Source organism: Protobothrops mucrosquamatus, unplaced genomic scaffold, assembly GCF_001527695.2.
Source record: "Protobothrops mucrosquamatus isolate PMUCROS unplaced genomic scaffold, P.Mucros_1.0 scaffold1337, whole genome shotgun sequence".
Classification (NCBI taxonomy): Eukaryota; Metazoa; Chordata; class Lepidosauria; order Squamata; family Viperidae; genus Protobothrops; species Protobothrops mucrosquamatus.
In genome coordinates, this window is record NW_015387535.1 from 91,565 (window position 1) to 117,228 (window position 25,664).

Sequence of the window (25,664 nt, forward strand, 5' to 3'; positions counted from 1 at the left end):
TAGGTGGTTCCGACACCCTGCGGCGAGGGGGAGCGGTCCGGAAGTCCATCCTTAGGAGAGAGTGATCTGACCATGACAAGGGCTCAATGACTATCTCCCCTAATGCCAGATCATTCTGCCACTGGCCTGAGACAAAAATCAGGTCCAGCGTGTGTCCACCCGTGTGAGTGGGGGCCTGTATTAATTGGGTCAAGTCCAAAGCCGTCATGGAAGCCAAGAACTCCTGAGCTGCCGCTGACGTCTCCCCTACTGATGGCAGGTTGAAATCCCCCAAGACCATAAGTCTGGGGGTCCCAACCGCCACCCCGGCTATCTTTGCTTCTTGCCCATTTTTCTCAAGATCATCTGCATGATTCTCTACACCAGGGGTCCTCAAACTTTTTAAAGAGGGGGCCAGTTCATTGTCCCTCAGACTGTTGGGGGGGTCGGACTATAGTTTGAAAAAAAATAATGATAATAGAACAATGTAAAATCAAGTATAAAATGAAACAAGAAAAATGAATTGGTTAATTATTTGAATGAGTTTTTAAGTGAAGAAAATATATAACATTTCCAGTAAATCCACACATGCTTTGCGTCAGGCAACAGTGAAAGGGGAGGAGAACAAGGAAAGCCCGGGAAAAAGAAACCGGAAGTAAATCACATCTTCCAAGTTAATTGGAAGATGTGAACCATGACCCCAAAATAGGGGAGGGAAAAATGCCTGGAATGTATGTGCAATGGAAAAGAATCTCAGATCTAAGCATGATGTCATGTGTCTGATTAACGAAACACTTAAAAGGACTTTCAGGCATATTTTTATCCTAAAAGCATTTATTAAGGTTACAGAGATGTCAGTACGACATGGTGGAAATGCTTAGATCTGAGATTCTTTTCCGTTGCACATACATTCCAGGCATTTTTCCCTCCCCTATTTTGGGGTCATGGTTCACATCTTCCAATTAACTTGGAAGATGTGATTTACTTCCGGTTTCTTTTTCCCGGGCTTTCCTTATTCTCCCCTTTCACTGTTGCCTGATTTAACTATAAAAATACCAGACAGTTCTGCATATTGTCAAAGCAAGAATATGCAGTATTTGCAGCCTTGACACTTTGTTTGGGAATGCAACTCCTGGTTTTTCTGCAAATAGTTTTTGAGTTGTGGGAAGATGGCATAAGTTTTCCTCCCTCATTTGTTTAATAAGTATGTCCAATTTTACTTCAAATGCTTTCACATGTGAATGCATATCACAGATGAGCTTCCCCTTTCCTTGAAGTTGCACATTGAAACTGCTCAGTAGCTCTGTTACATCTGTCAGAAAGGCAAGGCGGCATTTCCATTCAGCATTTCTTGCAGACGTTTCATGACCCAAACTAGGTAACATCAGCAGTGCCAGAAGAGAGCGGGCTTTATGGAGTGGAGGAGAAGAAGAGGAGAAGGAAGGTGGCTGTGGGAGTCCTTGGTGCTTTCTGAGCTTGGTGGCTTTCTTGCAGACATCTCATGACCCAAATTAGGTAACATCATCAGTTCACTTATTATCCCACTTTGGGTCCTGAAACATCTGCAAGAAAACCACCATCCTCAGAGACCCTCCCAAGGACCCTTCATTTTAACCCTGAGCCAGAAATATTCTCCTTGATTGGCATTCTGGACCTTTTATCGCCTCGCAACCCTGAAATAACCTTCCAGGAGCAAATTCTTCTCCTTTTTTCTTGCTCACCCCAGCCCCCCCTCACAAATACCCGACTCTTCGCCTGCTCCCCTTAGACCCATATCTGGGGCCCCACTCTAGCAGCTCCAGAGAGAGTGATTGGCCCAAAGTCAGCCAGCCAGCTTTCATGGTAAGATGGAACTGGAACTAGAATTCATGGTCTCCTAAGTTGTAGGCCAGCACTTTAACCACTACACCAAACTGGCTCTCTTATTATATTATTATATTGAAGTGTTCTGTAACTGGAACAAAAAGAAATTGTTTAGCCTAACTATTGCTATCTCGCTTCTGTAATAAGCGTTTGCATCAGGGACAAATTTCATGCAAGCGTGGGAAACATGTACATGGATGGGATGTACTGAAGGAGGGAATAAGGGAGTGTACAGAAATGATTGATGTCTTCCTTTTAATGTAATGACTCTGTTGTCTGATTTTCATTGGCTAACAAATTTTATAAAGCAATGCTGCTAACTTTCTAAGGTGTGGCACTTCTGAACGCAACGCTGCCAGTGTTCAAATTGTGTTCCTACCCAGGACTTATTTCGATCTAGAATAAAGTGCTGTATCTTTAAGAAGCCTCTGCTTGAGTTTTCATAACTGGATTTTTTCTATGATTTCTCAAGTTTTGCCAAGGGCCAATGACCTTACAATATATTTAATTACACACACACACACACATATACAGGGCTGAAGGAGGAACTAGAGCAGGCATGGAAAATAAACCCAAAGTGGTCCCAGTGATGGTAGGAGCACTCAGGTCTTTGGACTCCTAAGCTGGGAGAATGATTCCAATATCATCAGGAACATCATCAAAGCTCCAGAAGAGTGCAATGCCAGGAACAACTAAGATACTGCACAGAATCCTCAAACTTCCAGGCCTCTGGTGGAGGATCCAATACTGAAGAAAACACATACCACTCACAAGAGTGAGAAAGGATTTCTTTTTTTAAAAAAATATTCTATATATTAACTTATTATACCTGAAAGTGACACCTTTTTTTACAAAATTCATATATTATTTAGTGTGTAATAAATAAACATCACAGTAGTCAGTAAATGAATTATATCTATTTATCCAATTTATTGGCCGTCTATCTTACCACAGGTTAACTCTTTACAGTCCTACAAACAAATAGTTTTTATTAACCTTTTTGTGATTGCACTTAATCTTATTTGTCCAAAAATGTGAACTGACATGGTTTTAAACATGAAAAGTTAGGCAAAGGAATTTAATTTAAATAGGGGAGGGATGTCTTTGTGTTTTTCAAATGCTTATTAATGGTCCACCTTTACAAGATTAAGAAAGTCTAACACTACCCATCCATTTTAAAGATAAATTATTTTGAGAAAAACTGCCTCCCCCCACAAATAAATACAGTAAGAATTTCATACTTTACAATTTTCCCCAAATATCGAGACTTTTCATTGAAGCTTAATTACATGAAATTTTAAAGAGACCACTGATTCAATATGACACCAAAACAGATTAGCAAATAACATCAATAGAAATGGGAGAAACAGAAACCTGTCAAATATAAAAAATGAAAGATAAGAAACAAAAATAATGGAATGAGTATGGAAAGAAGCATGCATAGGAGGAACATATACATATCTTATATAAGATTATATTCATGATCCCCTTGGTGAAAATTATAGCAGAAATAAAAAATGGATTTTTTCTGAAATAATAGTACACAAACAGTCAATAAGATCTGAACTAGCTGCTACAGAGTGATTTTACTAAGAATATGCAGATTATATATACAAGATAACAAAATAAACTATGAAAAAATTAAGTAATATATGATTTCTACAAGTATATTGGAAGAGAGATGTTTATAGAGATCTTTATTAGATGTCCTTACATGGATGCCCATCATGCCATTTTTTCTCTCTGTTAAATATTTGGGAACAATAAAAGAAACATCAGAATCAAAAACAAACAAAATCTATCTAGGGCTTATCTTTGTGAAATATCACTGTATTTGGTACAATAAATTTATAAAACTGCATTATCAACTACAGCCAAGTCAAAAAAGTAGAATGCTGATGACTTGTGACAGGAGATATTACTAACTAAGATTTTTTTAAAAAATACAATATGTCTTTGTGTGAGGAGGAGCTGAGAAGTAATAAAAAAGCCCCTTTCTCTTCTGAATGTGCTGCCAAGCAAAATGATCTAGGAACATACTTTCTATTCTTTTATTGAAGGAAACTACATTAAGAAAAATTCAGCACAAAAGATGTTTGGGCAGCAACCGGACTTCTTTATATTATCTTGAGCACATCTAGAGATATATATTGATGGTCCACAAATTCACTTCTTCATATGCTTCGTTTTTGTGCAATTAAAAAAATATAATCTGTATTATCTAGATGTGACTCTAAAAGTTTTATCATACATATTTGCAGAGATGCACAATTTATTGCAAGAACCATCGTAAGAAATATCCAGCTTGTAATGAAGTAGATTCCTAGCTTAAAATATTATTAGGTGGGACAGTAGACTAGGCAACACTTTTGTTTGCCATTTGGAAGAAAAATTGGGATTAGAACAGTGTTATGGTCTTCTAGATGTTGCTGAAGTACAATTTTTTAAATCTCCAGCCAGAACTGGCAAAAGTGAAATGTTTTGAAGGGTTGCAATTCAAGATGAAGTGGAGTGCTATATTGCCTATTTCTAGGCTACAGGAACAAGGGGTCTGACTCAGTACAAAACAGTTGCAAATATTCATGTGATTGATGAATGGTCTAAAGCAATTTAGATCAAATTCAGAAGGGTGGCATGGAATATATTATATTATATCATGGGCATGGAAATTATTATTTGGTATTTTTCTTGACAAAAGACTAAATTCATTATGGTCACTTTAGAAATAAGTGAAAATTCATCACAATTACTATTGAGATGGCAAAGGAAAATATTTACCATGAAAAGTAATGGTTATAGTCATGTGACACATATGCATCACGCTACAATACCTGTAAATGTTACAGACTGACACAACTTTCTTTAAACCAAGATTATTTTCAGGAAGACTGCTATCTCAGTCATCTTTCACATGGAAAAAAACAACACACGCTTCATGAAAATATGTATTTTCTGAAATAGGTGAAATGTAATCTTTTCATTTCCCCTTTATATATGAGAGCATTCAGATAATCATCACAGACCTAAAAGTTTATCTTGGGACAACTTCACCATGTTTGGGTATATTGGATAAAATGTTCTAAGTTGGATTCCCTAATTAGTTCAGTAACCTGCAACTTCACCTCTCAGTTTGTTTTTCATACTTTTGTTGGCCATAAAAAGCTTGTTAGCAAATGGTACGGTTATGTAACACAACAGTAATCCACGGTTAACACAGTAAGTATGCGCAAAAAAGAGCTCACTTTGTACTTTGTGCTATTCCATCATTGCCCTGAAGAGAAAAAAAATGGATGTCTATGTAATTTCTGTTAATTTGGATTGTTGTTGCAATGTGTAACAAGCATTGCAGTTTTCATTACAAATTTTAGAAGACTGCTAAATAAGTCAACCATGAAAGACTCCAGTGACATTTTTTTAAGCAAGCTAGTTTATTTTAAACCACAAAGTCCCTGGTTTACTTGTAACAATCAGCAGGATTTGGATCAAGTGAAATTCTCAATACCGTCCAGTTTTTATCTTGGAATGTTCCAAGAAAGGATTGTGTACAGGTATACAACTTACTGTACTTTATTAGCAAGCAAAAACTTTCACTTTTCCTATAATCTTGGCAGAACTTAAAACAGATGTGCAATTTTCATTACTGTCAATGACAATTAGGAAAAGCTTCCATTTGTAAATAAGCAATCTAATATCCTGCAATCAACAGCCCAGAATAATGCCCTATTAAATGGATGTTTTGCTAACAAAGATGATGAATCTTGGGCTTTCAATTTAGTATCTAGCCATTCAATGACCTGAAATGGTAAGAAGAAGTTCCTATGCATGAAAAGTGAATTGTAACACTTAGAAAATACAGTACATTAGAATATTAGTATCCTCTCCCAAGACTGCATCCTCACTGGGTATGGCAGTCTACTGGACCTATACAATACTTTCAACTGCTGCCTTTCTGAGATCTGTCATTATGCTTAAATCACAAAATTTGCCATTCCAGCCCCCTTTGTGTACTGTTCTGCAGAGTTTCTTGGAATGATATACTGAAGGGGTGACTATAGCTTTTGCCTACATGGCCAGGTACTGTTAACTGTTACCCCCTCCCAAAGTATCATCCTAATACTATATTTAAAATGATATTAATATGGAAAACCAGAGGACTACCTCCCTTTTAATTGGCAAGTATTCTTGTGCCATCCTGTACCTGCCAAATAAGCACACTTAGGTGATTATGTAGTGACATTAAGTATTTATTCAGTTAACCAGCAGCAGATACAAATGTAGGAAATGCATGCTATGCTTTACAGCTAAGTGCAAGGTAAAAGCTACACAAATTCCAAGAAATGATGCAGAGCCATGAATTTTTCCTCAGCCAGCATATGATCACTGTTTGCTTCGCTGGATAAAACTTATCACAGTATTTACTGTCAGAGATAGACTTTGTACCATTGTGGACAGGGTCATTACTATCCACACTGTTCTTATTGCGTATGCTTGGCAATTTCTGTAGTTAAAACACAGCTGGAAGGCACCAATGGGGAAAGTTGATCCACAAAGACTGGAATCAGAACACTGACCTTCCGTCTTGGCAGTCAGGGTTGATTATTTTCTAGCAACTGGCTGGTGATTTTAGTCTAATTATTATTTTCTCTTTTCCCTTGGTAGATATGATGCTATGTTTGCTTTTCTATTATGTTTTAATATTTCCACATTTAAGATCATAGCATACACAGAAAAGCAAAAGGGGACATTACATAAATATATAGTTTTTATATCACTCGTATCTTCAAAAGGTAATTTAGCTGACAATTCTTTATAGATTTCCTTTCTATTGGCTTTCCTAAAAATCTTCCTTAGATTAATACTACACAATTTAGAGAATATATTTTTAACTTGTATTTTGCAGCAAAGAAATATCAGAAGGTAATTCCACATGAACACCAAATCTGTTTTTAGCCTTGCAGTAACTTCTCTGCCATTCACTACAAACATATGCACATAATCATACTATCATATTATGGCAATGCTCTCCTTTCAGCAGAGAGCAACCCAAGCCCCAAGTATTTTAGTAATGCTAAATAAATGTAATGGTCTATTTCATTTCCCACTGTTGTGCAAGTCACTTTGACTTAGACAGCTCAATAATGCAGCCAAGTCACTAAAATTTAATTTGGAAAGATGGGTAGAGGGAAAAGAGACAAAAAGTATTGGGGGGGGGGGGAGAGACAACATTCACTCACTCTAATTAGTAAGTGAAGCCAAGCTCAGGGGTAAATACAAACAGGCACATCAGACGTTACTAGAATGGGGTTGACTTTTGTGACAGATGTTGCAATTAAATTTAAAAGGTTTCAAAGCTACTCTTCATGTCCAGCTCAAACATTAATTGTTAGGCTGTATTTAATTATTAGATAAGCATCCGGCCTTCGATGCCATAATAATCCTAATGTACTGATCATTACATAAAATGTACAGCATAATCTATCAGTTTGCTCTTATTTGAAAGAACTCAGCAAATCTAGTAAATGCAATTCTGCTGCTTTTCTAATAGAAGGAAAATCCTTTACAGATTGCTGGTATGTAAAAAAAGGATTGATATTCCAAACCTAGCCATGGTTCCAGGTCCACAACTACCTCAAACTATATCTACATTGATTCTATTCCTGTACAATTTCATTTTCTGACAGAATACACCCCACAGATAGATGCAGGACAGTTGTCAATCATTCATAAATATAAAATATACACATAAATTGAAATACAGTTCAATTTTAGTGGCCTCCGAGCTGTTAATTTTAAAGTGCAGGAATCAGAAATCCTGCAGTAATCTCTTTGAACAACTCTCCTAATTTAAAAATTAAATTTACACAGTTAATACAAATACATAGTATTATTCTTTCATGTGATCATTAATACCTGGATTATTTTAAAAAGTCCTGTAAATAATTTTAAATCAAAGTTTTCAAATAAGCCAATGCAAAAAATCAAAAACTAGAAACACTTGGCTTCACTTTGATAGTTACAGCAGTAATCTAAATGACTGCAACAAATAATTATGGGCAATAAATTATTACATTTACAGAACTTATCTTGTAAGCTACATCTCTTAAATTGGCTCCTACTACAGTCTTACAATATATTTGACTTAAAACTTTACATTTCCATAAAATTCTGTAAGGTATTCCTGCAAATTATTTGATTTATTTAATGTTAAGGTAAAACAACTAAGAAAGCATGCATAAAACCAGTTCTCCCCCACACGCCCATCTGGGAACACACAGAATGAAAGTCTAAACTCCTTCCCTGGCTGGGATTTATTGCTTCTGAATTTGTGATCAACTTGTATGTCTATAACAAGGATAGTCAACCTTGGCTCTTTTATGACTCGTAGACTTCAACTCCCAGAATTCCTGAGCCAGAATTCTGGGAGTTGAAGTCCACGAGTCATAAAAGAGCCAAGGTTGACTACCTCTGGTCTAGAAGATTGTTCAGCTGACTTGTTCTTGCTGTGAGATGATGATCTGGGATTGCCTCGTAGGTTAGACATGAAGCAAGGGAGGTGGACCATCCTGAAGTGAAAATACAGGCAGGGGGGATGCACCCCATTGCCTGGGGGCCTAGTGGGAGAAGATTTTAGGGAAGGGAGCAACTGCAGAGTAAGTTAATGAAATGATAGATATAGAAGTGTTTAGGGGTATTATGTGGTTGATTGGGATTGAAAAAATGAAATAACAATGAGGTCCTTTTAGATCTCAAGCAGCATTTGATACAATCAACCAGAGTTTCTTATTGGCTGCCTGCAGGAATGTGACTTAGATGCATTATTCTGCAGTAGTTCTATCCTTTCCTAAATTGGCAGTGTCAGTTTCTGTACCTTTGAGAGGAGTGACAACAAACTGATAGTTGCTCCAATATGAGGATCCTCAGGGCTCATTCCTCTCTCCTATGCTAATTAATATGAGCATGAAACTGCTGGTAGAGGTCAACTATCTGTATGAATGGAACTTCTGCTATTTCCCTAACTATATTCATTTTTAAAGGGGAAGGTAGAAAACAATAAGCGATAGATAGATAGATAGATAGATAGATAGATAGATAGATAGATAGATAGATAGATAGATAGATAGATAGATAGATAGATAGATAGATAGATAGATAGATTTGCATACCAGCACAAGAAAAAATGCTGTCAAGAAGACTGGTACTCTGGTACATAAGGTGATTGTTTGTTTTGTAATGTTTACATAGATTTCTAGCTCACTATTATGTTTTATAAAAACAGCAAGCTTCAACATGTTTATACACATCACATGACTTTTAAGTCACAGGGCCTGAAAAAGGGGTCGTAGAAATGAATTATTAAATCAGAGAAACAAAGCTTAATAGAGCACTGACCTTAAGACAACAAACGAACAAAATCTACCTCTAAAGCTTAAATTAAGAATTTCATCACATTGCACCCTTTTACTTTATGACAGCAAATTCGGCATTTGGATACTGCCAGTCCATAGCTTGATTCTTTCTGGGAAGATACCTAATCATCTACCCAGACTAGATCAAGCTTAATTCGTAAGATGAAGAGCACAGGGAACAAGCTACTGAGAGGGAAAAATAGCTTATTTTCTAACAGAGCAAGCGCTAAAGCATTCATTAGCAAACTTCTCTCTCTGGGATTTTAGCCATTTCAGTTTCCAAGATTTATCACATTACCAATGTATACCAAGTTACTTCTTCCCTTCAACATCCCTTGGGCACTTGTAATTTTGAGAAATGATTGTAGATCTGTTACAGAATTCTTGGCATTCTTATTAGAACTTAATTCCAGAATTTTGGGGAAGAAGCCAGAAAAATTAAAGCTAATATAAACACAAATTTAGAATTGTAGTAAAGGCTATGTTTGCATCATAGGGTCTGTATTTCATTTAAAACATCAATTCCAATCACTGATTCTATTTTCATTTTGGAAATCTCACTGTACTGTCTAAACGTTCACATGATAGTGTGTAGCTATGAGACCAACTTTATATAATACAGTATTCACCCACGTTTGAGGAGTTGCTGCAGGGCAACTCTCTATTTGAAGGTGATTTCTATATGAAAGATAGTCAAAGTTAATAATAATAAAGTTGGAAGGGGCCTTGGAGGTCATCTAGTCCAACCCCCTGCTCAGGCAGGAAACCCTATATCATTTCAGACAAATGGATGTCCAGTCTCTTCTTTAAAATTTCCAGTGTTGGAGCATTCACAGCTTCTGGAGGCATGTTGTTCCACAGATTAACTGTTCTAACTGTCAGGAAATTTCTCCTTAGTTCTAGGTTGCTTCTCTCTTTGGTTAATTTCCACCCGTTGCTTCTTGTCCTGCCTTCAGGCGCTTTGGAGAATAGCTTGACTCCCTCTTCTTTGTGGCAGCCCCTGAGATAGTGGAACACTGCTATCATGTTCCCCCCTCGTCCTTCTCTTCATTAAACTAGACATACCCAATTCCAGCAACCGTTCCTTATATGTTTTAGCCTCCAGTCCCCTGATCATCTTTGTTGCTCTTCTCTGTACTCTTTCTAAAGTCTCAACATCTTTTTTACATGGTGGTGACCAAAACTGGATGCAGTATTCCAAGTTTGGCATTACCAAGGCATTGTAAAGTGGTATTAATACTTTACACGATCTTCATATATCCCTCTGTTAATGCAGCCTAGCACTGTATTGGCTTTTTTGGCAGCTGCAGCACATTGCTGGCTCATATTTAAGTGATTGTCCACTAGGACTCCGAGATCCCCCTCACAGTTACTACTATTGAGCAAGGTACCACCTATACTATACCTGTACATTTGGTTTTTCTTGTCTAAATGTAGAACCTTACTTTTTTCACCATTGAATTTCATTTTGTTAGATAGCGCCCAGTGTTCAAGTCGGTCCAGATCATCCCGTATCTTAAGCCAGTCTTCTGGAGTGTTGGCTATTCCTGCCAGCTAGGTATTGTCTGCAAATATGATGAGTTTCCCATCTATCCCCTCATCCAAATTGTTGATGAAGATGTTGAAGAGCACTGGGCCTAGAACAGTGCCCTGGGGCACTCCACTACACACTTCCCTCCATGTAGATGCAGTTCCATTGAGGATCACACGCTGAGTACAGCCGGTCAGCCAGCTACGAATCCATCTGGTGTTTGACAGGCATAGGGGATTTAATATCAAAATGTAATATCTGCCATCCACCTAAATCTTATAAACCTGGATATCATCTTTCTAACAAAGGGAAAATACTGAGATATATCCCATTAAGAAACTGGGTATTAGCACTGTAAAATAAATTCTTTTTATTTTATCCAATTTGCTATAAAGCCATGTCTGGAAGTTGAGTCATGCCAACTTGGCTATTCTTGTTTGTTTGTTTGTTTGAAATATTTCGCTGCTTATCCAAGTAGCTTTTTCAGTCTACTTGGATAAGCATTGAAACATTTTAAACCAAAAAAGAAAAGATGTCCAGTTACCATGGCTCAACATCCAGACAAGTCTACCTGGAAGATTGAGAATCTTCATCAATCTATAACAGCTGTATTTCTCCAATACAGGTAGTCCTCACCTAACAACCCCAATTGTGACTGGCAACTCCATCACTAAATAAGAAACTTTAGTCCCTTCTAGTGCCAAATTTCTGAAATCACAACATTTCAAATCTCTATTATGACTTAGAATATGCAAAATGATTTAACTCCCATGAAATATTATTTATATAATTATTTCCAAAATCTGCTTAGAATTCTTTTACTAAGAAATTGCTATTTTAAATTATATGAATGTAAAATAATACTTCCTTTAATGAAAAACTATTGCAAGTTCAATTTATACTAATTGGTTTGATAGTTCTAGTGTGGGAGCAAACGTACTGTAGATAAATAAGAAGACAGAAAAGAATGCTTATCCAGGAGGAAACGCTCTGGGGCTTTTTTTGGGGTGGGGGTACAGGGTCTCACAGCAACAAAGAATAACCTACAAATAATTTCAACTAACAGCATTTTGATTTTTCAAAAGTGGAAGCTACCGCTAGTGTTAACAATTTACCAAAACAAGAGAAAGTTAACTCAAAAACCATAGTGAAGTTAACATCAAAATCAAATTCAATCTGAATTTTGTTTTAAAAATTCGCCCAAACAAGCTCTGGGGGCTTAGAAAAAGGTGAGAGAGTAGTCTCTTTGGTTCTCAGCTCTTTAATGGGTACAACTGCCTAGAGCTAGTTTGGTCTAGCGGTTAAGGTGCCAGGCTAGAAACTGGGAGACAGTGAGTTCTAGTCCTACCTTAGGCATGAAAGCTATTTGGGTGACTTTGGCCAATCATTCTCAGCCCAACCTACTTCACAGGAGGGAGAAGGAATGTAATGTACACCTCCTCGAGTTTTTTACAAAAATAATAAAGATGGGATACAGGTAAATAAATGAATGGCAGAAGACAGTACAATCCAACGCGTTATGGAAAACTATAGTCAGAACACTGCACTTGGAATGTACTTACTCCATGGGAAACAGTGAGACAACACATGAGAATAAAGAGGCTCCTTTGATTAGGAACCTGTGTCTTCTGCCAGCAACAGGCTTTTATGGTTTTTAATGTTCTACGTTGCTTAATTTTAGTTGACTGAATTAGTTATATATTGTTAATAGTTTAGTAGTTGGGCCAGTTTACTTATTCTCTTTATGGTAAATTTTGGGCATTCTACAGTTCCCTTAAAGTTAAAGCTGATTAGCTTTGGTGCATTTTTATATATTTTAATTCAACTGATATTCTTTTATTTCCATTCTACATTTAGTTTCTAAGTGTATCAATAATAACACTCCCATTTTAAAAAGAATTGTTTTGATAAGTTAGCTTAACAAAGCATGAGTATGGGCTGGGTAAAAATACCACATTCAGTTTCTACAAAATATACCTCTTCTTTTCCATGATCTAAGCATATCATTTTTCTTAGCTGTTTCATGTCTCCTTTAGATTACTACATCTTAGAGGATGGGCATAAGAAAGATGAGGGAACACTGTCATCAGCAAAACCTATTTTTGAAGGTACACTTCAGGAAAACAAGAGGCTTTTTTTCCTGAACATTATATAGAAACTCAGTTTACTACAGCCCAAACACACCCAGCCTAACATTCATAGTGCACTCTGACCTACCCTGAGGTACTGTACCACTCCCGTCAGTTGTCAAGGCTAAGTAAACAAAGGGTAAACTTTGCCCTGAGGAATTTTAACAGGGAATAAGCCATTCATTTGATACACAAGTAAAACTAGCTAAATGTCTGAAACACGCTAAAAATATTTCTCCCATATTCAAAGTAACTATGTAGCAATTTGATAAGTGGCAACTAATTCTCAAATGCTGAAAATTCAATAAATGCCAGCATTACAAGCTGCCGTAGTACATTGTAGCAGCATGAAACTAGACAGTCTACGTTTTTATGGCAGCCTACTCTTTTGTCTTACCTTTCCCGGGAGCTGAAAATGCTGCTGCTATAAACCACCCTGTCTCATAACACTCGGTTTTCACCTTTGCTCTGAAGGGTTAATGTGGATTGAAAAGAGACACTTACTGTATAGCACTGCTGAAGGAAGACAAAAAGTGAAGTTAACCGAACTATAGACTAGAATCTATATTAGAACTTACCTTGTGGCAATAAGGGTGTAAAAGTATACTTATTTTTCTCCCTTATTGCATTTGCAATAGGACTTGTTCCACTTGGTGAAAATGCTAGCCTAAAACCCAGAAAACTGTTCTAGCTCTCTCTTAGCAATGAAACCCACTTTGGCTCGTATTTGGACTCTGACTCGGCAGACCTTTAGAAGTGACTGAGACACATGTGAGCCTTGTTATCTGGAAAGTTTGAGCCAATTGATCCTGAGGAAATGAGTTTGGCCTGTTTCTGGACCATGCTGCTCTTGGTTGTTTAAGGTCTCCCAAGAGGTGGCCAATGGTAAGGTTCAAGCGATGGTTAATGATTCTTTGAGGGAGGAGATGATATTGCCTGCCTTGAAGGAGACAGTGATATGTCCTCTTCTTAAGAGGTCATCTTTGGGCCTAAACTATTAGACAACTTTTGTCTAGTCTACAACCTCCCCTTTTCGGAGGTTATTGAGAGAGTGGTTGGTGTTAACTTCAGAGGAGCCTGGATGAAGTGGATTATCTGGACCCTTTTCACTCTGGGTTCAGCTGAGGGTACTGTTCTGAGATGGCATTGGTTGCACTTGTGGGTGACCTCCGGAGGGCTCAAGATAGGTGTGATGCAATTATCCTGGCTCTCCCAGATCTCTCAGTGACTTCTGATGCCATCAACCATGACATCCTTCTGGACCATCTATGGAGATTGGGAGTAACAGGCATTGTTTTGCAGCTCACCTCCTTTCTCTGGATATGGTTCCAATTGGTGTGTGTTGGGGGGGGAGAGCTCTAAGATCCTACAGTGTGGGGTGCCTCAGGGCTTAATCCTCTCATCTCTCCCTTTGATATTTACATGAAACTGATAAAGTCATTTGACCCCATGGATATGTATACTAATGAAATGCAGTTATAAATCTCCATATTCTGCTGGGTAGATGATGCTGTTGTGGTGTTGATTGAGTGTATGGAGACTGTAAGGGTTTCGATGGAGAAGAACTGATTTCAGTTCAACCCTGGTAAGATGGATGGAGTAGCTTTGACTTTTTAGCCCCTCAGAGTCTGGATATCTTTGACGTTGAACGGAGTTGCATTTCCATGGACTGAGCTGGTGCACAATTTGCGTTTGTTAGACTCACAGCTCATGCATGTGGCAGGTGTGCATAGGGAGGCTTTGTATAGATTCATCTTGTGAGCCAAAATGTGCTTCTTCCTGACTCGGATATCTGGCTCACAGTCACTCATCTCTTAGTCACTTCCCATTTGGATTTACTGCTTTACATGGGGCTAACCTTGAAAACCATTCAGAAACAACAACCTGGTGAAGCAGTGCAGAATGTTGACCACTTTTAGGTTTACCCAAGTAATGAGTCTGTTGCATGAGATGCATACACAGTCTCCTTCCGGGTGTAATTCAAGGTACTGGTTATCACCTTTAAAGCCTTACATTGTATGGGAGTAGGTTATCTGCGTGACCACCTCTCTCTGAGAGTATCTGCCTATCCCATCAGATCAGATAGGGAAGGCATGCTCCAGGTCCCTTTCCTAAACTGTTGCCATCTAGTGGGATCTCAGAAGTGCACATTTTCTGTGGTTGCCCCTACCTTATGGAACACCATTTCCCCCTCCCCCCAATAATCAGGCAGGCCCCCACCCTTTCAGTCTTCTACAAGGCTATTAGGAAGTGCCATTTTATCCAAATGCTGGAGTAAAGTGAGGATATTTTGGGCCAGTTGTTGGAGCATCCCTAGGAGATGATCGAGCTGGTGGGGATTGGTGGTGTTTTTATGATTTTTATAGTTTGGGGTTTTATTGTCATTGTGAGCTGCCCAGAATTGTGTTTTAAGATGGGCAGCCATGTAAATCATAACTCAAAATATACAAAAACTAGGGAAAGAGCAAAGCTGTGAAAGGAGTTATGTATGCTAAAGGCCACCGCAATAAATTTACATGACCCAATGGACATAGTTTAACTAGAACTGCCTGCAGTAATTGCTTCTTTGCATTTTCAAGCTCAAGCTCATGCTTTCGTTATCAAGGATAGTACCTAGCTACCTTGTTTCTCTGTCAGCCTCTTTTTTTAATTTTCTTTGATTTTTCCAGCCATCAGAGTCTTTTTCATTGGTCTTGCCTTTGCATTATCTGTCCAAAATATTAAAGCTTTATTCTTAGGATCTGCAATGAGCAGTCTTGTTTCACTTTCACCTAGTTTTGAGCGATTTGTTATAGGCAAAGGGATTCTCAGTTATCTCTAGCACCACAATTTAGGGGCATCAATTTCAACTTTCATTCAGTTTTTCTGAATATCCAGCTTTCACTGTGATAAATTAGAACTGGGGAAAAAAATAATGATGGCATTACTAGCTGATGTTTCTCCTAACAATTTCAATTTCATTTTCTACTTTTTATAGTTTAGCATTTCTCCTGAAGTAATCTTACAGTATAAGTCTTATAGTAAACAAAAAACAAGAAAACTTTATGGACTTGTTGCCAGCTGTTCAGACTAACACACAGGCAGACACATACCTACTCCCAATTACCTTGGCACACTCTTTTTCCAATTTTCAACTACTGTGTTTCCCGAAAGTAAGCCCTACCCCAAAAGTAAGCCATAGCTTGACTTTTGGGAGTGGGCCTAATATAAGCCCTACCCCCAAAATAAGCCCTAGTTTGGGGGCAAGGCACACACCTAAAAATCAAGCTAAGGTGGAGGTGGAACTGTCCCTCGTGCCCTGCACCCACTTACCTTGCAGCTAGGCCTTTCCTTGCCGGTCCACTTATTCTGTGGCGTCCACAGGCCTAAATTTTGCAGTCAGAGGCCTTTCTGGAAGGCCTCTGCAGCCAAGAACCGAGCTATGGATTGAACCATAGCTCGGTTCTCGGCTGCAGTGGTCTTTTGGAAAAGTCTTTGACTGCAAAATGCAGGCCAGAGCTGCATTCTCAGATGCAGAATAAAGCTGCTTCTTTGGCCGCAAAAGAAGTGGGCTGGATGAGCAGGGATGTTGGTCCTGGAGGTGAGTGGAACACACACACACACACAAAACACACACACACACACACACAAATAAGACTTGGTGCTTTTTTGGGAGACAAAAAATAATAAGACTAGGTCTTATTTTGGGGGAAACACAGTAGTTACGGTAATTGCTCCAAATTCTATTCTAACTGTTGCATTCTCAACTCCATATAAATTCAGAATATCCAGTATACCTGGATATTCAGGCAATCCATTGTACCTATATTTTTAAGGATGGTTTATTGTTTCCTACATAGTTAAAAGCCTTAGTATATTTAATAAAGTAAAAATAGAAATCTTTTTTGAACTCGTTGGTCTTTTCTACAAACGATCAGATTTTAGCAATTTGATCTTGGGTTCCTTTATCTCTTCTGAATCTTGTTTTTATAATAGGAAATTGTCATTGCTTGTATTGTTGAAGACACAATTTCAGAATCTTGAGCATTTAGTTAATGTACCGTGTTTTGATTTAAAAAAAAAAACTTTGTATTCAATTTAGCAAATGACATTCTGACAATACTAAAATATTACACTCCAGAAATTAAAAGCATCCAGCTACACAGAAAAGTTAGTATTATTTGGATTGGAACATTGAAGGATTACTAGGACTGTACACACTTTTATGTGTAATGTTATTTCTCCTTGAGCATGTTTGCATAATTAATAATTCATTATTAACAAATTAAAGCAGTCTACATCTGCTATAAAAATAGGAGTGAAAGATATTTCTATGTGTTGGATGGGGGGAGGGGGGAAGCTAGAAAGCAACCAGTTATACACCCAAAGAATTTTGTTGAAAAGTTTCAATTACACATGAGAATTATAGGACCAAAGGTTTTAAGATACACTGTAACCAAGAACATTTATTAGTACTTTCACATATAATAATTGCACAAGGTCATAAAAAGCTAATTGCATATACAGTGGAGTTACTACAATCAAAATAGTGAAGCTATAGATTGTTTGGAGCAGTCAAAACCAATTTAAGAAGAAACCAGTCGAATAAATATATTGTCATTTGATGGTTATGATGACAATGTTATATATTATGTGTTACAACCTGTTTGCTAATTAAAATCCTCATATATGTTGGCAGCTATGTAATCAACATAGAAACTTCATTACAGTTCTATTCTAAAAACATTACTGAGATTCTGAATATTCTAGCACATTATCCCTCTAGTTACAATCAACCTGGGTAAAACATAATGAAATAAATGCATGTAGTCAATTGAGGTAAACTGATCTAGCTACGTGTACAATGGGTCAATTGTTTTTATGATTTGTTCATTTTTTGCACTGATATAATTTTTCATGATACAAAAATATAGTTTTAAATTTGCATCTAAATATATTCAGTTGCTCAAATAAAAACTGTATTAACAGTAATTTGTAAAAGAGTCTGAGTTACTGCAAAGTAATTGCATTGTTTCTTAGTTGTACAGCTATTGACATATGAACCATTCATGGATTAATCTTGCAATGGTCAGACAATAACACTTTACTATTAAAATAAAGGTACATAAGGAAGGAATGTATCAAAGGTACTTCTATTAATTTTTACTAATAAGAATAACTCCATTGCTGAATTTAAAATTCTAGCTTATTAAAATGCCATGTCCTAAAAGATTTAATTAATTAAACATTTTTATTAAATTCTCTCTCTCTCTCCCTCCATATATATATATTAGCTTTTTCTCTCTTTTTTTCACCTATGAGTTCTTTCTATGCTGTTCGATATTCACAGAAGTCTATGTCCTACAAAAGAATTAGAAATAGGCAGAACAAATAATACTATTTTATTTACTTTTCTATTTTGCTATTCTATGACATTCTTTCATTTTTTCCTAGAGCTATTTTGTATATATTGAGATCATAACTATATTGGGTAAGGAATACATCATTAATAGTTTATTCCTCTTTAAAGTGGAAATTCTAGATGAAAAACATGAATGATAATGCAAGAACACATGAACAATATACACACATAAATCATAATCATATCCAGACTTCTGGATAAAATTAATATATTTCCTAATAAACATGTAGAGGATTGCAGTCCTAGTAAATCTGAAAAGTTTCAAGTATAAGATGTCTTTCTCTGCCACGGCCTAAAGAGTAGAATTCTTAATATCTCTTCAACTAATAACAGTATTTGTTCATTATATATTAAAAATAGTAACAACAATAATAAAATACTTGGTGTCTTTTATTCCTGTTCTGAGCACTATATAGGTAAGTGGTAGATTAGATACCAAGTTTTAGTTTGGTATTCATTCAGTCATCTAATATGGTTATTATGATGTATTCTGCGATCTAAAGATACATTTAAAAATGACACAGTGACACAAGTTTTAACCAACATGATTAAAGCAGAAATTAAAAATATATTTAAGGCTGTAGAAAATTAGCTTTACTCTATGTTCTGAACATGAATGAAGCAGTAGCAGCTGGATGAGAGATTCTGGATACTTACTATCTCCCCAAGAGTTATCAAAAGATCAGTAAAGTTCCTCTTCAATAAGGCATTCAAATTACACAGAATATCAATTTCCATCACTGACAATTAAATTCAAATAAGATTATTTCGATCACCCTCAAAGATTCAAATCTGGCATGCAACAATAAAAAAATTAAAACTCTTTCATATTCTATCCAATCTAATTTCCAAGTTCAGCTCCATAATAACTAATCAATATCATTCAAAAGGAAAAATGAAAACCAACAAATATAAAGAGAACAATCATACCTTGCAAGCTATTCCTTCACTACTGAACAACTAATTCTTGCCTCCAGTACTGAACTGGAGAAATATACTCATAATTATACAGATAGTCCTCAACATATGACAATTGAGCCCAAAATTTATGTTAAGTGAGAAATAAGTGAGTTTTGCCCCATTTTATGCCTTTTCTCACCACATTTGTTAAGTGAATCACCGCAGTTCTTAAATTAGTAACACGGCTGTTAAGTGTATCTGGTTGACTTAGTTTGTTAGAAAGTCACAAAAGGGGATCACATGACTCTGGGACATTGCAACCATCATAAATGTGAGTCAGTTATCAAACATCCAAATGTAAATCATGTGACTATGGGGATGCTACAATGGTCATAAGTGTGAAAAATGGTCACAAATCACTTTTTTCAGTGCCGCTGTTACTTCGAACGGTCACTAAATGAACTGTTGTAAGTCGAGGACTACCTGTAATAAAAAAAGTGACTGTGTCTTACATATCAACGACTGTACATTGCCTTCTGAGATACAGCTATCACACGACTACGGCTGGAAGTATTTTTCCACTGATACATGCAGAAGCAAAACTATAATATTCATCAATACAAGTTGAAAGGTATCATGCTGTGTGAACCATGGATGGAGGAAAAGAGATGCATTCATAGTATATTGAAGTATTTCAGGTTAAAACAAATTGAGCTTATGAGTATACTACATATGAATGTAGATACTGGAAAAGGATAAAAGCGCTAATATAAGCTTTTCTCCTGAAACCATGTGAAAGTTATGACAATTATTGTAACAAAGAATCTTTGACCTACCTTGCAGAAGAGCTCCATTTCTCTTGATAAAGGTGCTTCCTGGCCAAATGGGTGGACTGGATGTGCTAAAGTTTAAAAAGGGGAAACATTTATATTTGGTGATTTGCAAATTGTCTAATCATACATTTTATGCATTTTTTTAACTTTGGATAGCAGTTTTAAGAAAATAACATTTACCTTTTGAATAGCAGAATTATCTCTTTATAAAAAATATTTATCAATCATATTCAATTTGCAAAAGAAAAAAGAACCTACACACATTTAAGAAAGGGAAACTAGAAACAAAATGTTTAACTTATGTATTATTTCTTTAAAAACCATCAATAGTAAAGCATGCATTAAATTTAATTTTAAAACACTATTTTACATTCTCATATGCTTTGAGACAATTTTAAAAAGAACTATATAAGCTTGGATGTGGCCCTGAGCTAGATACTATTTTATTTTAGTCTAGGAAACTTCTACTCTTAAAAACAGCAGATAAGCTGTTCTAACCTTCATGAAATTTAAACACATGTAGAATATTAATACATTATTAAATGCAAGTGTCCAGTACAAGTAAACTATAAATAAGCTAATCATTTCTGTGTGTATTGTCAAATCATATATATAAATCATATAAAGACTTATGCGTAGCAGAACAAGAAACGTCTTTGATAGATACAGTATATGATATCAGAAACCAGAATAAGAACATTTGGGGAAAGAAGTATATTTTTACCATAAATTTAGATTTTGGAATATTCTTGGTCTGAAAATTATAGATAGATAGAATAAAGCCACAATAAAAAATAAATAAAATTGCATAGGTGTTAAATCACATATAACTTAGGAACTTGCCTATTTCCACAGTAAAATCTGCATTAGGGCCTCCAAATCAAATTAAGGCAACAATTTGCTCACAATCTGATTTGGAATGAGCACAAAGAGCACTCAGGGGGAAAAATAATAGGCTTTTAAACTGTATTATAGGTCCCATCTATGTGGCACCCTACAGTTATTTTATCACACAATGCTGCTGTATTTGCAAAAACACAGTAGCCAGGAAACAACTACTTACACCAAAGTTTTGCAACTGAGTTTCAGATTTTCAAAAGACTATATGTATGAAGTCAAACAATGAAATATGTATGTTTTAATAAATACATGGAATTACCACCAGCTATTTTCATAGCTTGACTGATTTGAAGATATTTAAGCTTTAAACAAATAAGATGTACCACATTTTTGCTCTGCTGTACTAGAATGAATTAACAGAAGCTATCATACAAGCATCATTGTCTTACAGAAAAACTGATTTGCCAACTTCACTAGTTGGCAACTTTAGACTAGTAATGAACATTATTACTAGTACAGTACAAAGCAGTATTTCCTAAAAATGATCTGTGCAAGATTAATCCTGATTAGCTGTGATTTTTCAGAGTCTCAGGCAGATATGCATCAGACCTCATAAAGAACAGTACCCCAAACATGTTATGAAATTACAGACAATAGAAACAAGCTCTCAATTACTTCAACAATGTTCAAATATTTGAATCCTAATATTTATATTTAAAGTGCAAAGCAAAAAAAATATGGCAAGCCTCCTTCTTCTAGTTCCACAAATATTTATCACAACATATAAGTAACACTTATTAAATTATCTGAACTTTTGTTTTTAACATTTTTAAATTTCTTCAAATGATAAGTTTTGAGGAAACAATATCTGAGTTCAAAATATGTATACAAGTAAAATTTAGTATACAGATCATATGAAAATATACTTAATGTTAATATGTGAGCACAATCCATTCTCATGTGCTACTTCCAAACATTACGTTCACTAAAATATATACAAAAATAGGTATTGCTTAACTCTACAGATCCCTTCTCACCAATATTCCTTATACAGGGAGACATCCACTTATGATTGTAATTGAGTCCAAAATTACAGTTATAAGTCATGGACATCATGAGCATTTTTTGCCAGAAACCGGAAGTAAATGACAGCCTCTACTTGATTTGTAAATAATAGTTTTATGATACTGCTGTCATACTATCCAACAGCTTTTTCGGCCAAAGACCCAAACAGTAAAAAACATCTTAAAAGTGTTTATTTCTATCCTTTGTTTCCCTGTTTTATTCCTTGAAAATCTGTCATAGAAACTGGAAGATCTTCTCAAATAACATGAGTGACAGAAAAATCAGAAAGAAAAACTGCCAGCTACACACATATCCTGTTTGTAAAAGTCCTTCCTATGTATTTACATGGCTGTTATTATTTCTGGGAAGAGCATTTACCATATCAAAACCATTCAAATATGGGTGGAACTGATTGTTCATTATCAAGCTGGCAGTTGGCAATCAGAAACTACATAACTACATGTGATATATGCTATTATTCCAGTATTTTATATATATCTATGCATGATTTGGTATGCGTACCAAAAGATAGTCCTCAACACAATGTAATAAAAGTTGCTAATATTTAAGCCAAGAGAAAGCTCTTTAGCAGAATTTTTTAAAAAGTCTAATAGCAAGCCAAACTATATTACAGCATTATAATTTTTAAATTAAAATGGAATATTTATGCATGGCAATCACTTCAGTAATTTTTATTAACAAGATAAAAGAATTTACTATTCCTCCTGACAACTGTTGGCAGTTAATATCACAATTAGGTGTTTCCTAGCAACAGCTAGTAGTATTCTTTACAAGTCAGGGCATAGAAGAAATAGAAAAGTAACTAGACTAATTAAAATTGTATTTTAATATTTTACTGTACTTATACCAGGACATTTAGGTAGGAACAAAATCTATATTTTCAGTGGGATAGATTAAAGGAGATGCTTGATGTCAAAAACATTTAAAAGGCTTAAGCAAATTTAATTTAGAATGTGTTGTTACTATTTTAATAAATCGTAAAAGAAAAACCAGTGTAATTAACAATTTCTTGGTAATCCACAGATACCTCGCACCCTTTTTGGGGGGTGCAGCATAAAGGCACAAGGATGCCAGGCCTTGGGAAGTGCTCCTAAGATCAAGTTAACTTGATGTACCTTTTATTTTACTTTTAGTTTTTTTCTTAAAGCAACTTATCAAAAAAGTTGGCAAATAAGTTAAAAATCACAGTTACTTCTGAGTTGCTAAAACTTCTATAACTGTTTTTTTAGAAATCCAAGTACATAGATTTTTACAATCACACGTATTGCTGCATTTCACTCATCAGGGTAACCCTTATTTATTAGGATATTAATGAACTGTAGAAAATATTATGTTTATATGCTTCTCCCATTCATTCTTCTCTCACAGCTCAGAAACTTTAGTATTGGTTTTAGTTTACTGTAGTTATACAGTATGTACCTGGAAAACTGACTACTTAGGACAGTGTTGGCAAACCTTTTAGAGACCGAGTGCCCAAATTGCAACCCAACTTATGCATCGTCGGGTGCCAGGTGAGTGTGGCCCATTGGGTGGGCGTGGCCCATTGGGTGGGCGTGGCTGCAGTGGTAACAGCAGACTGGGTGGGACTAAAAAGTTCAATCAATCAATTCCAACTTTGCAAGATCTTTTTTTTTCCCTGCGAAAAGTTGAAATTGACTGATTGAACCTTTTTTTTTTTTTGCACATGGAGGCGGAGGCCTAAAGCAAAAAGGTTTTATAAAACCCAGCTGAAGGCCTAGGACTGGGGCAATGGCGCGCGTGCCCACAGAGAGGGTTCTGAGTGCCGCCTCTGGCACCCGTGCCATAGGTTCGCCACCACTGACTTAGGATGATTTTAAAAAGATTGTTTATTTCGGGAGAAAAGATGGCATGGACGGCATTCCATTTTTTCTCCCAAAATGTTGTGAGATACCTTAGAGGGTCACATGCAATTTCAGAAACAAATTACATGCATTATTGGATAGAAGCTATTTGTTAGCTATGTACATGTCCAACGTATCTGGAAGACATAAGACTAGCCAACTATTCTAAAAAAAACAACCAGCTGTAATTTCAAAATACTCTTCAAAAACCAAGTCCATACAGAGCATTTTAATCTAACCTGAATGTCCTAAGGCAGTGATGGCGAACCTTTTAGAGATCGAGTGCCCAAACTACAACTCAAAACCCACTTATGCATCGTTGGGTGCCAGGTGGGTATTGCCAATTGGGTGGGTGTTGCCAATTGGGTGGGTGTAGCCCATTGGGTGGGCATGGTTGCGGTGGTAACAGCAGACTGGGTGGGACTAAAAAGTTCAATCAATTCCAACTTTGCGAGATCTTTTTTTTTCCCGCAAGAAGTTGAAATTGATATTGATTGAACCTTTTTTTTTTTTTTGCACATGGCAGCGTAGGCCTAAAGCGAAAAGGTTTTATAAAATCCAGCTGAAGGCCTAGGACTGGGGCGACGGCGTACGTGCCCACAGAGAGGGCTCTGCGTACCACCTGTGGCAAGCATGCCATAGGTTCGCCACCATGGTCCTAAGGCATGAATGACCAAATCATTCCTTTTCAGCAAGGGATACAGTTAGCAAACTTTTCTAAATTGATGTGGGCTGGCTTATGTGTTAAAACAGTCCTACTTCAGCTTACTACCTATGAATCAAGCAGCAATTCTATATAAACACTGTGTGTAGATAGGCATCGGATATATCAACTGAAGAGAGAGGAGAAGAATGTACTATTTATTTATTTAATGGAAAATTTGCAGAGTTATGTGAATAGTCTTGTGTGCTTTTCACAGAAGAGAATAATATTTCTCTTCAAATACTGTTAGTATTTTTGCAGCAATATTTTAACATACAGGTAGTGCCTGATTTCTTATAATTCAATTCAGCGACCTTTCAAAGTTAACAATGGCACTAAATAAAGGGATTTGTGACTGGTGTCTGATGCAGCGCCCCCATGGTCATGTGACTGCAATCTGGATGCTTGGCAACCCATTTGCATTTATGATGGGTTGCCAAGGGCACTGAGATCATCATTTGTAATCCTCCCTGATGATTACTCAGAAAGTCGATGAGGAAGCCAGGGTAGGAAAGGTCAGAAACAGTGCCGAGAGGACTCCTTCTCATCTATTGCCTTCCATTTGAGGGCTGAAAATCCTGCTGAAAATCCTGACAGCAGCAGGAAAGCAATGACAAGTGGAGTGTTTTTATGCTGGTGGATTGGCTGGCTGGCAGTGAGGCTTCCGTGGTGGATAGAGCTTTGTGGCTATACTGCAACACATCCTGTGCTGAGCCTCCCAGAGCTTCCCTCACCCTGAAGCACTCCACCCTCCTTACTTGAGATTTTGTCCGCTTAACAACCTGCAAGATCATTTAACCAAAACCAGGAGTGCCGGGACAACAGTCATTGAGTAAAGCAGTCACATGACGTCTAATTTAATGATTGCTTTTGCTCAATGACCAACACTCCAACTCCCAACTATGGTCGTAAGTTGAGAAGTACCTGTATGTGGGATATATTCATTGAGGTTCCTGTTTAATTTTAATGTTTCTCACTTTATTCAATAAATTTACAGATTGTACAATAATGACTGGGTGAGTTACTAAAGCAAACCTGGCTCTTGCCAGTTGAAAAACCTTCTTACCTAGGGATTAAAAACTGTTAGATGTGAATATAATTATTTTATTCCTTTTTGCTTTACAAGTTAGA

The 25,664-nt window shown here is 36.5% G+C and overlaps 1 protein-coding gene across 1 annotated transcript in view; it reads right to left on the minus strand.

Moving 5' to 3' along the window:
• Window positions 1–25,664, minus strand: part of FOXN3 (forkhead box N3) — a 107,939-nt gene that overhangs the window by 54,290 nt on the left and 27,985 nt on the right. The window contains exon 2 of the mRNA XM_015821472.1: window positions 20,046–20,110. Within this exon, the coding sequence (XP_015676958.1) occupies window positions 20,046–20,110 (65 nt within the window). The remainder of the gene's footprint in view (window positions 1–20,045; window positions 20,111–25,664) is intronic.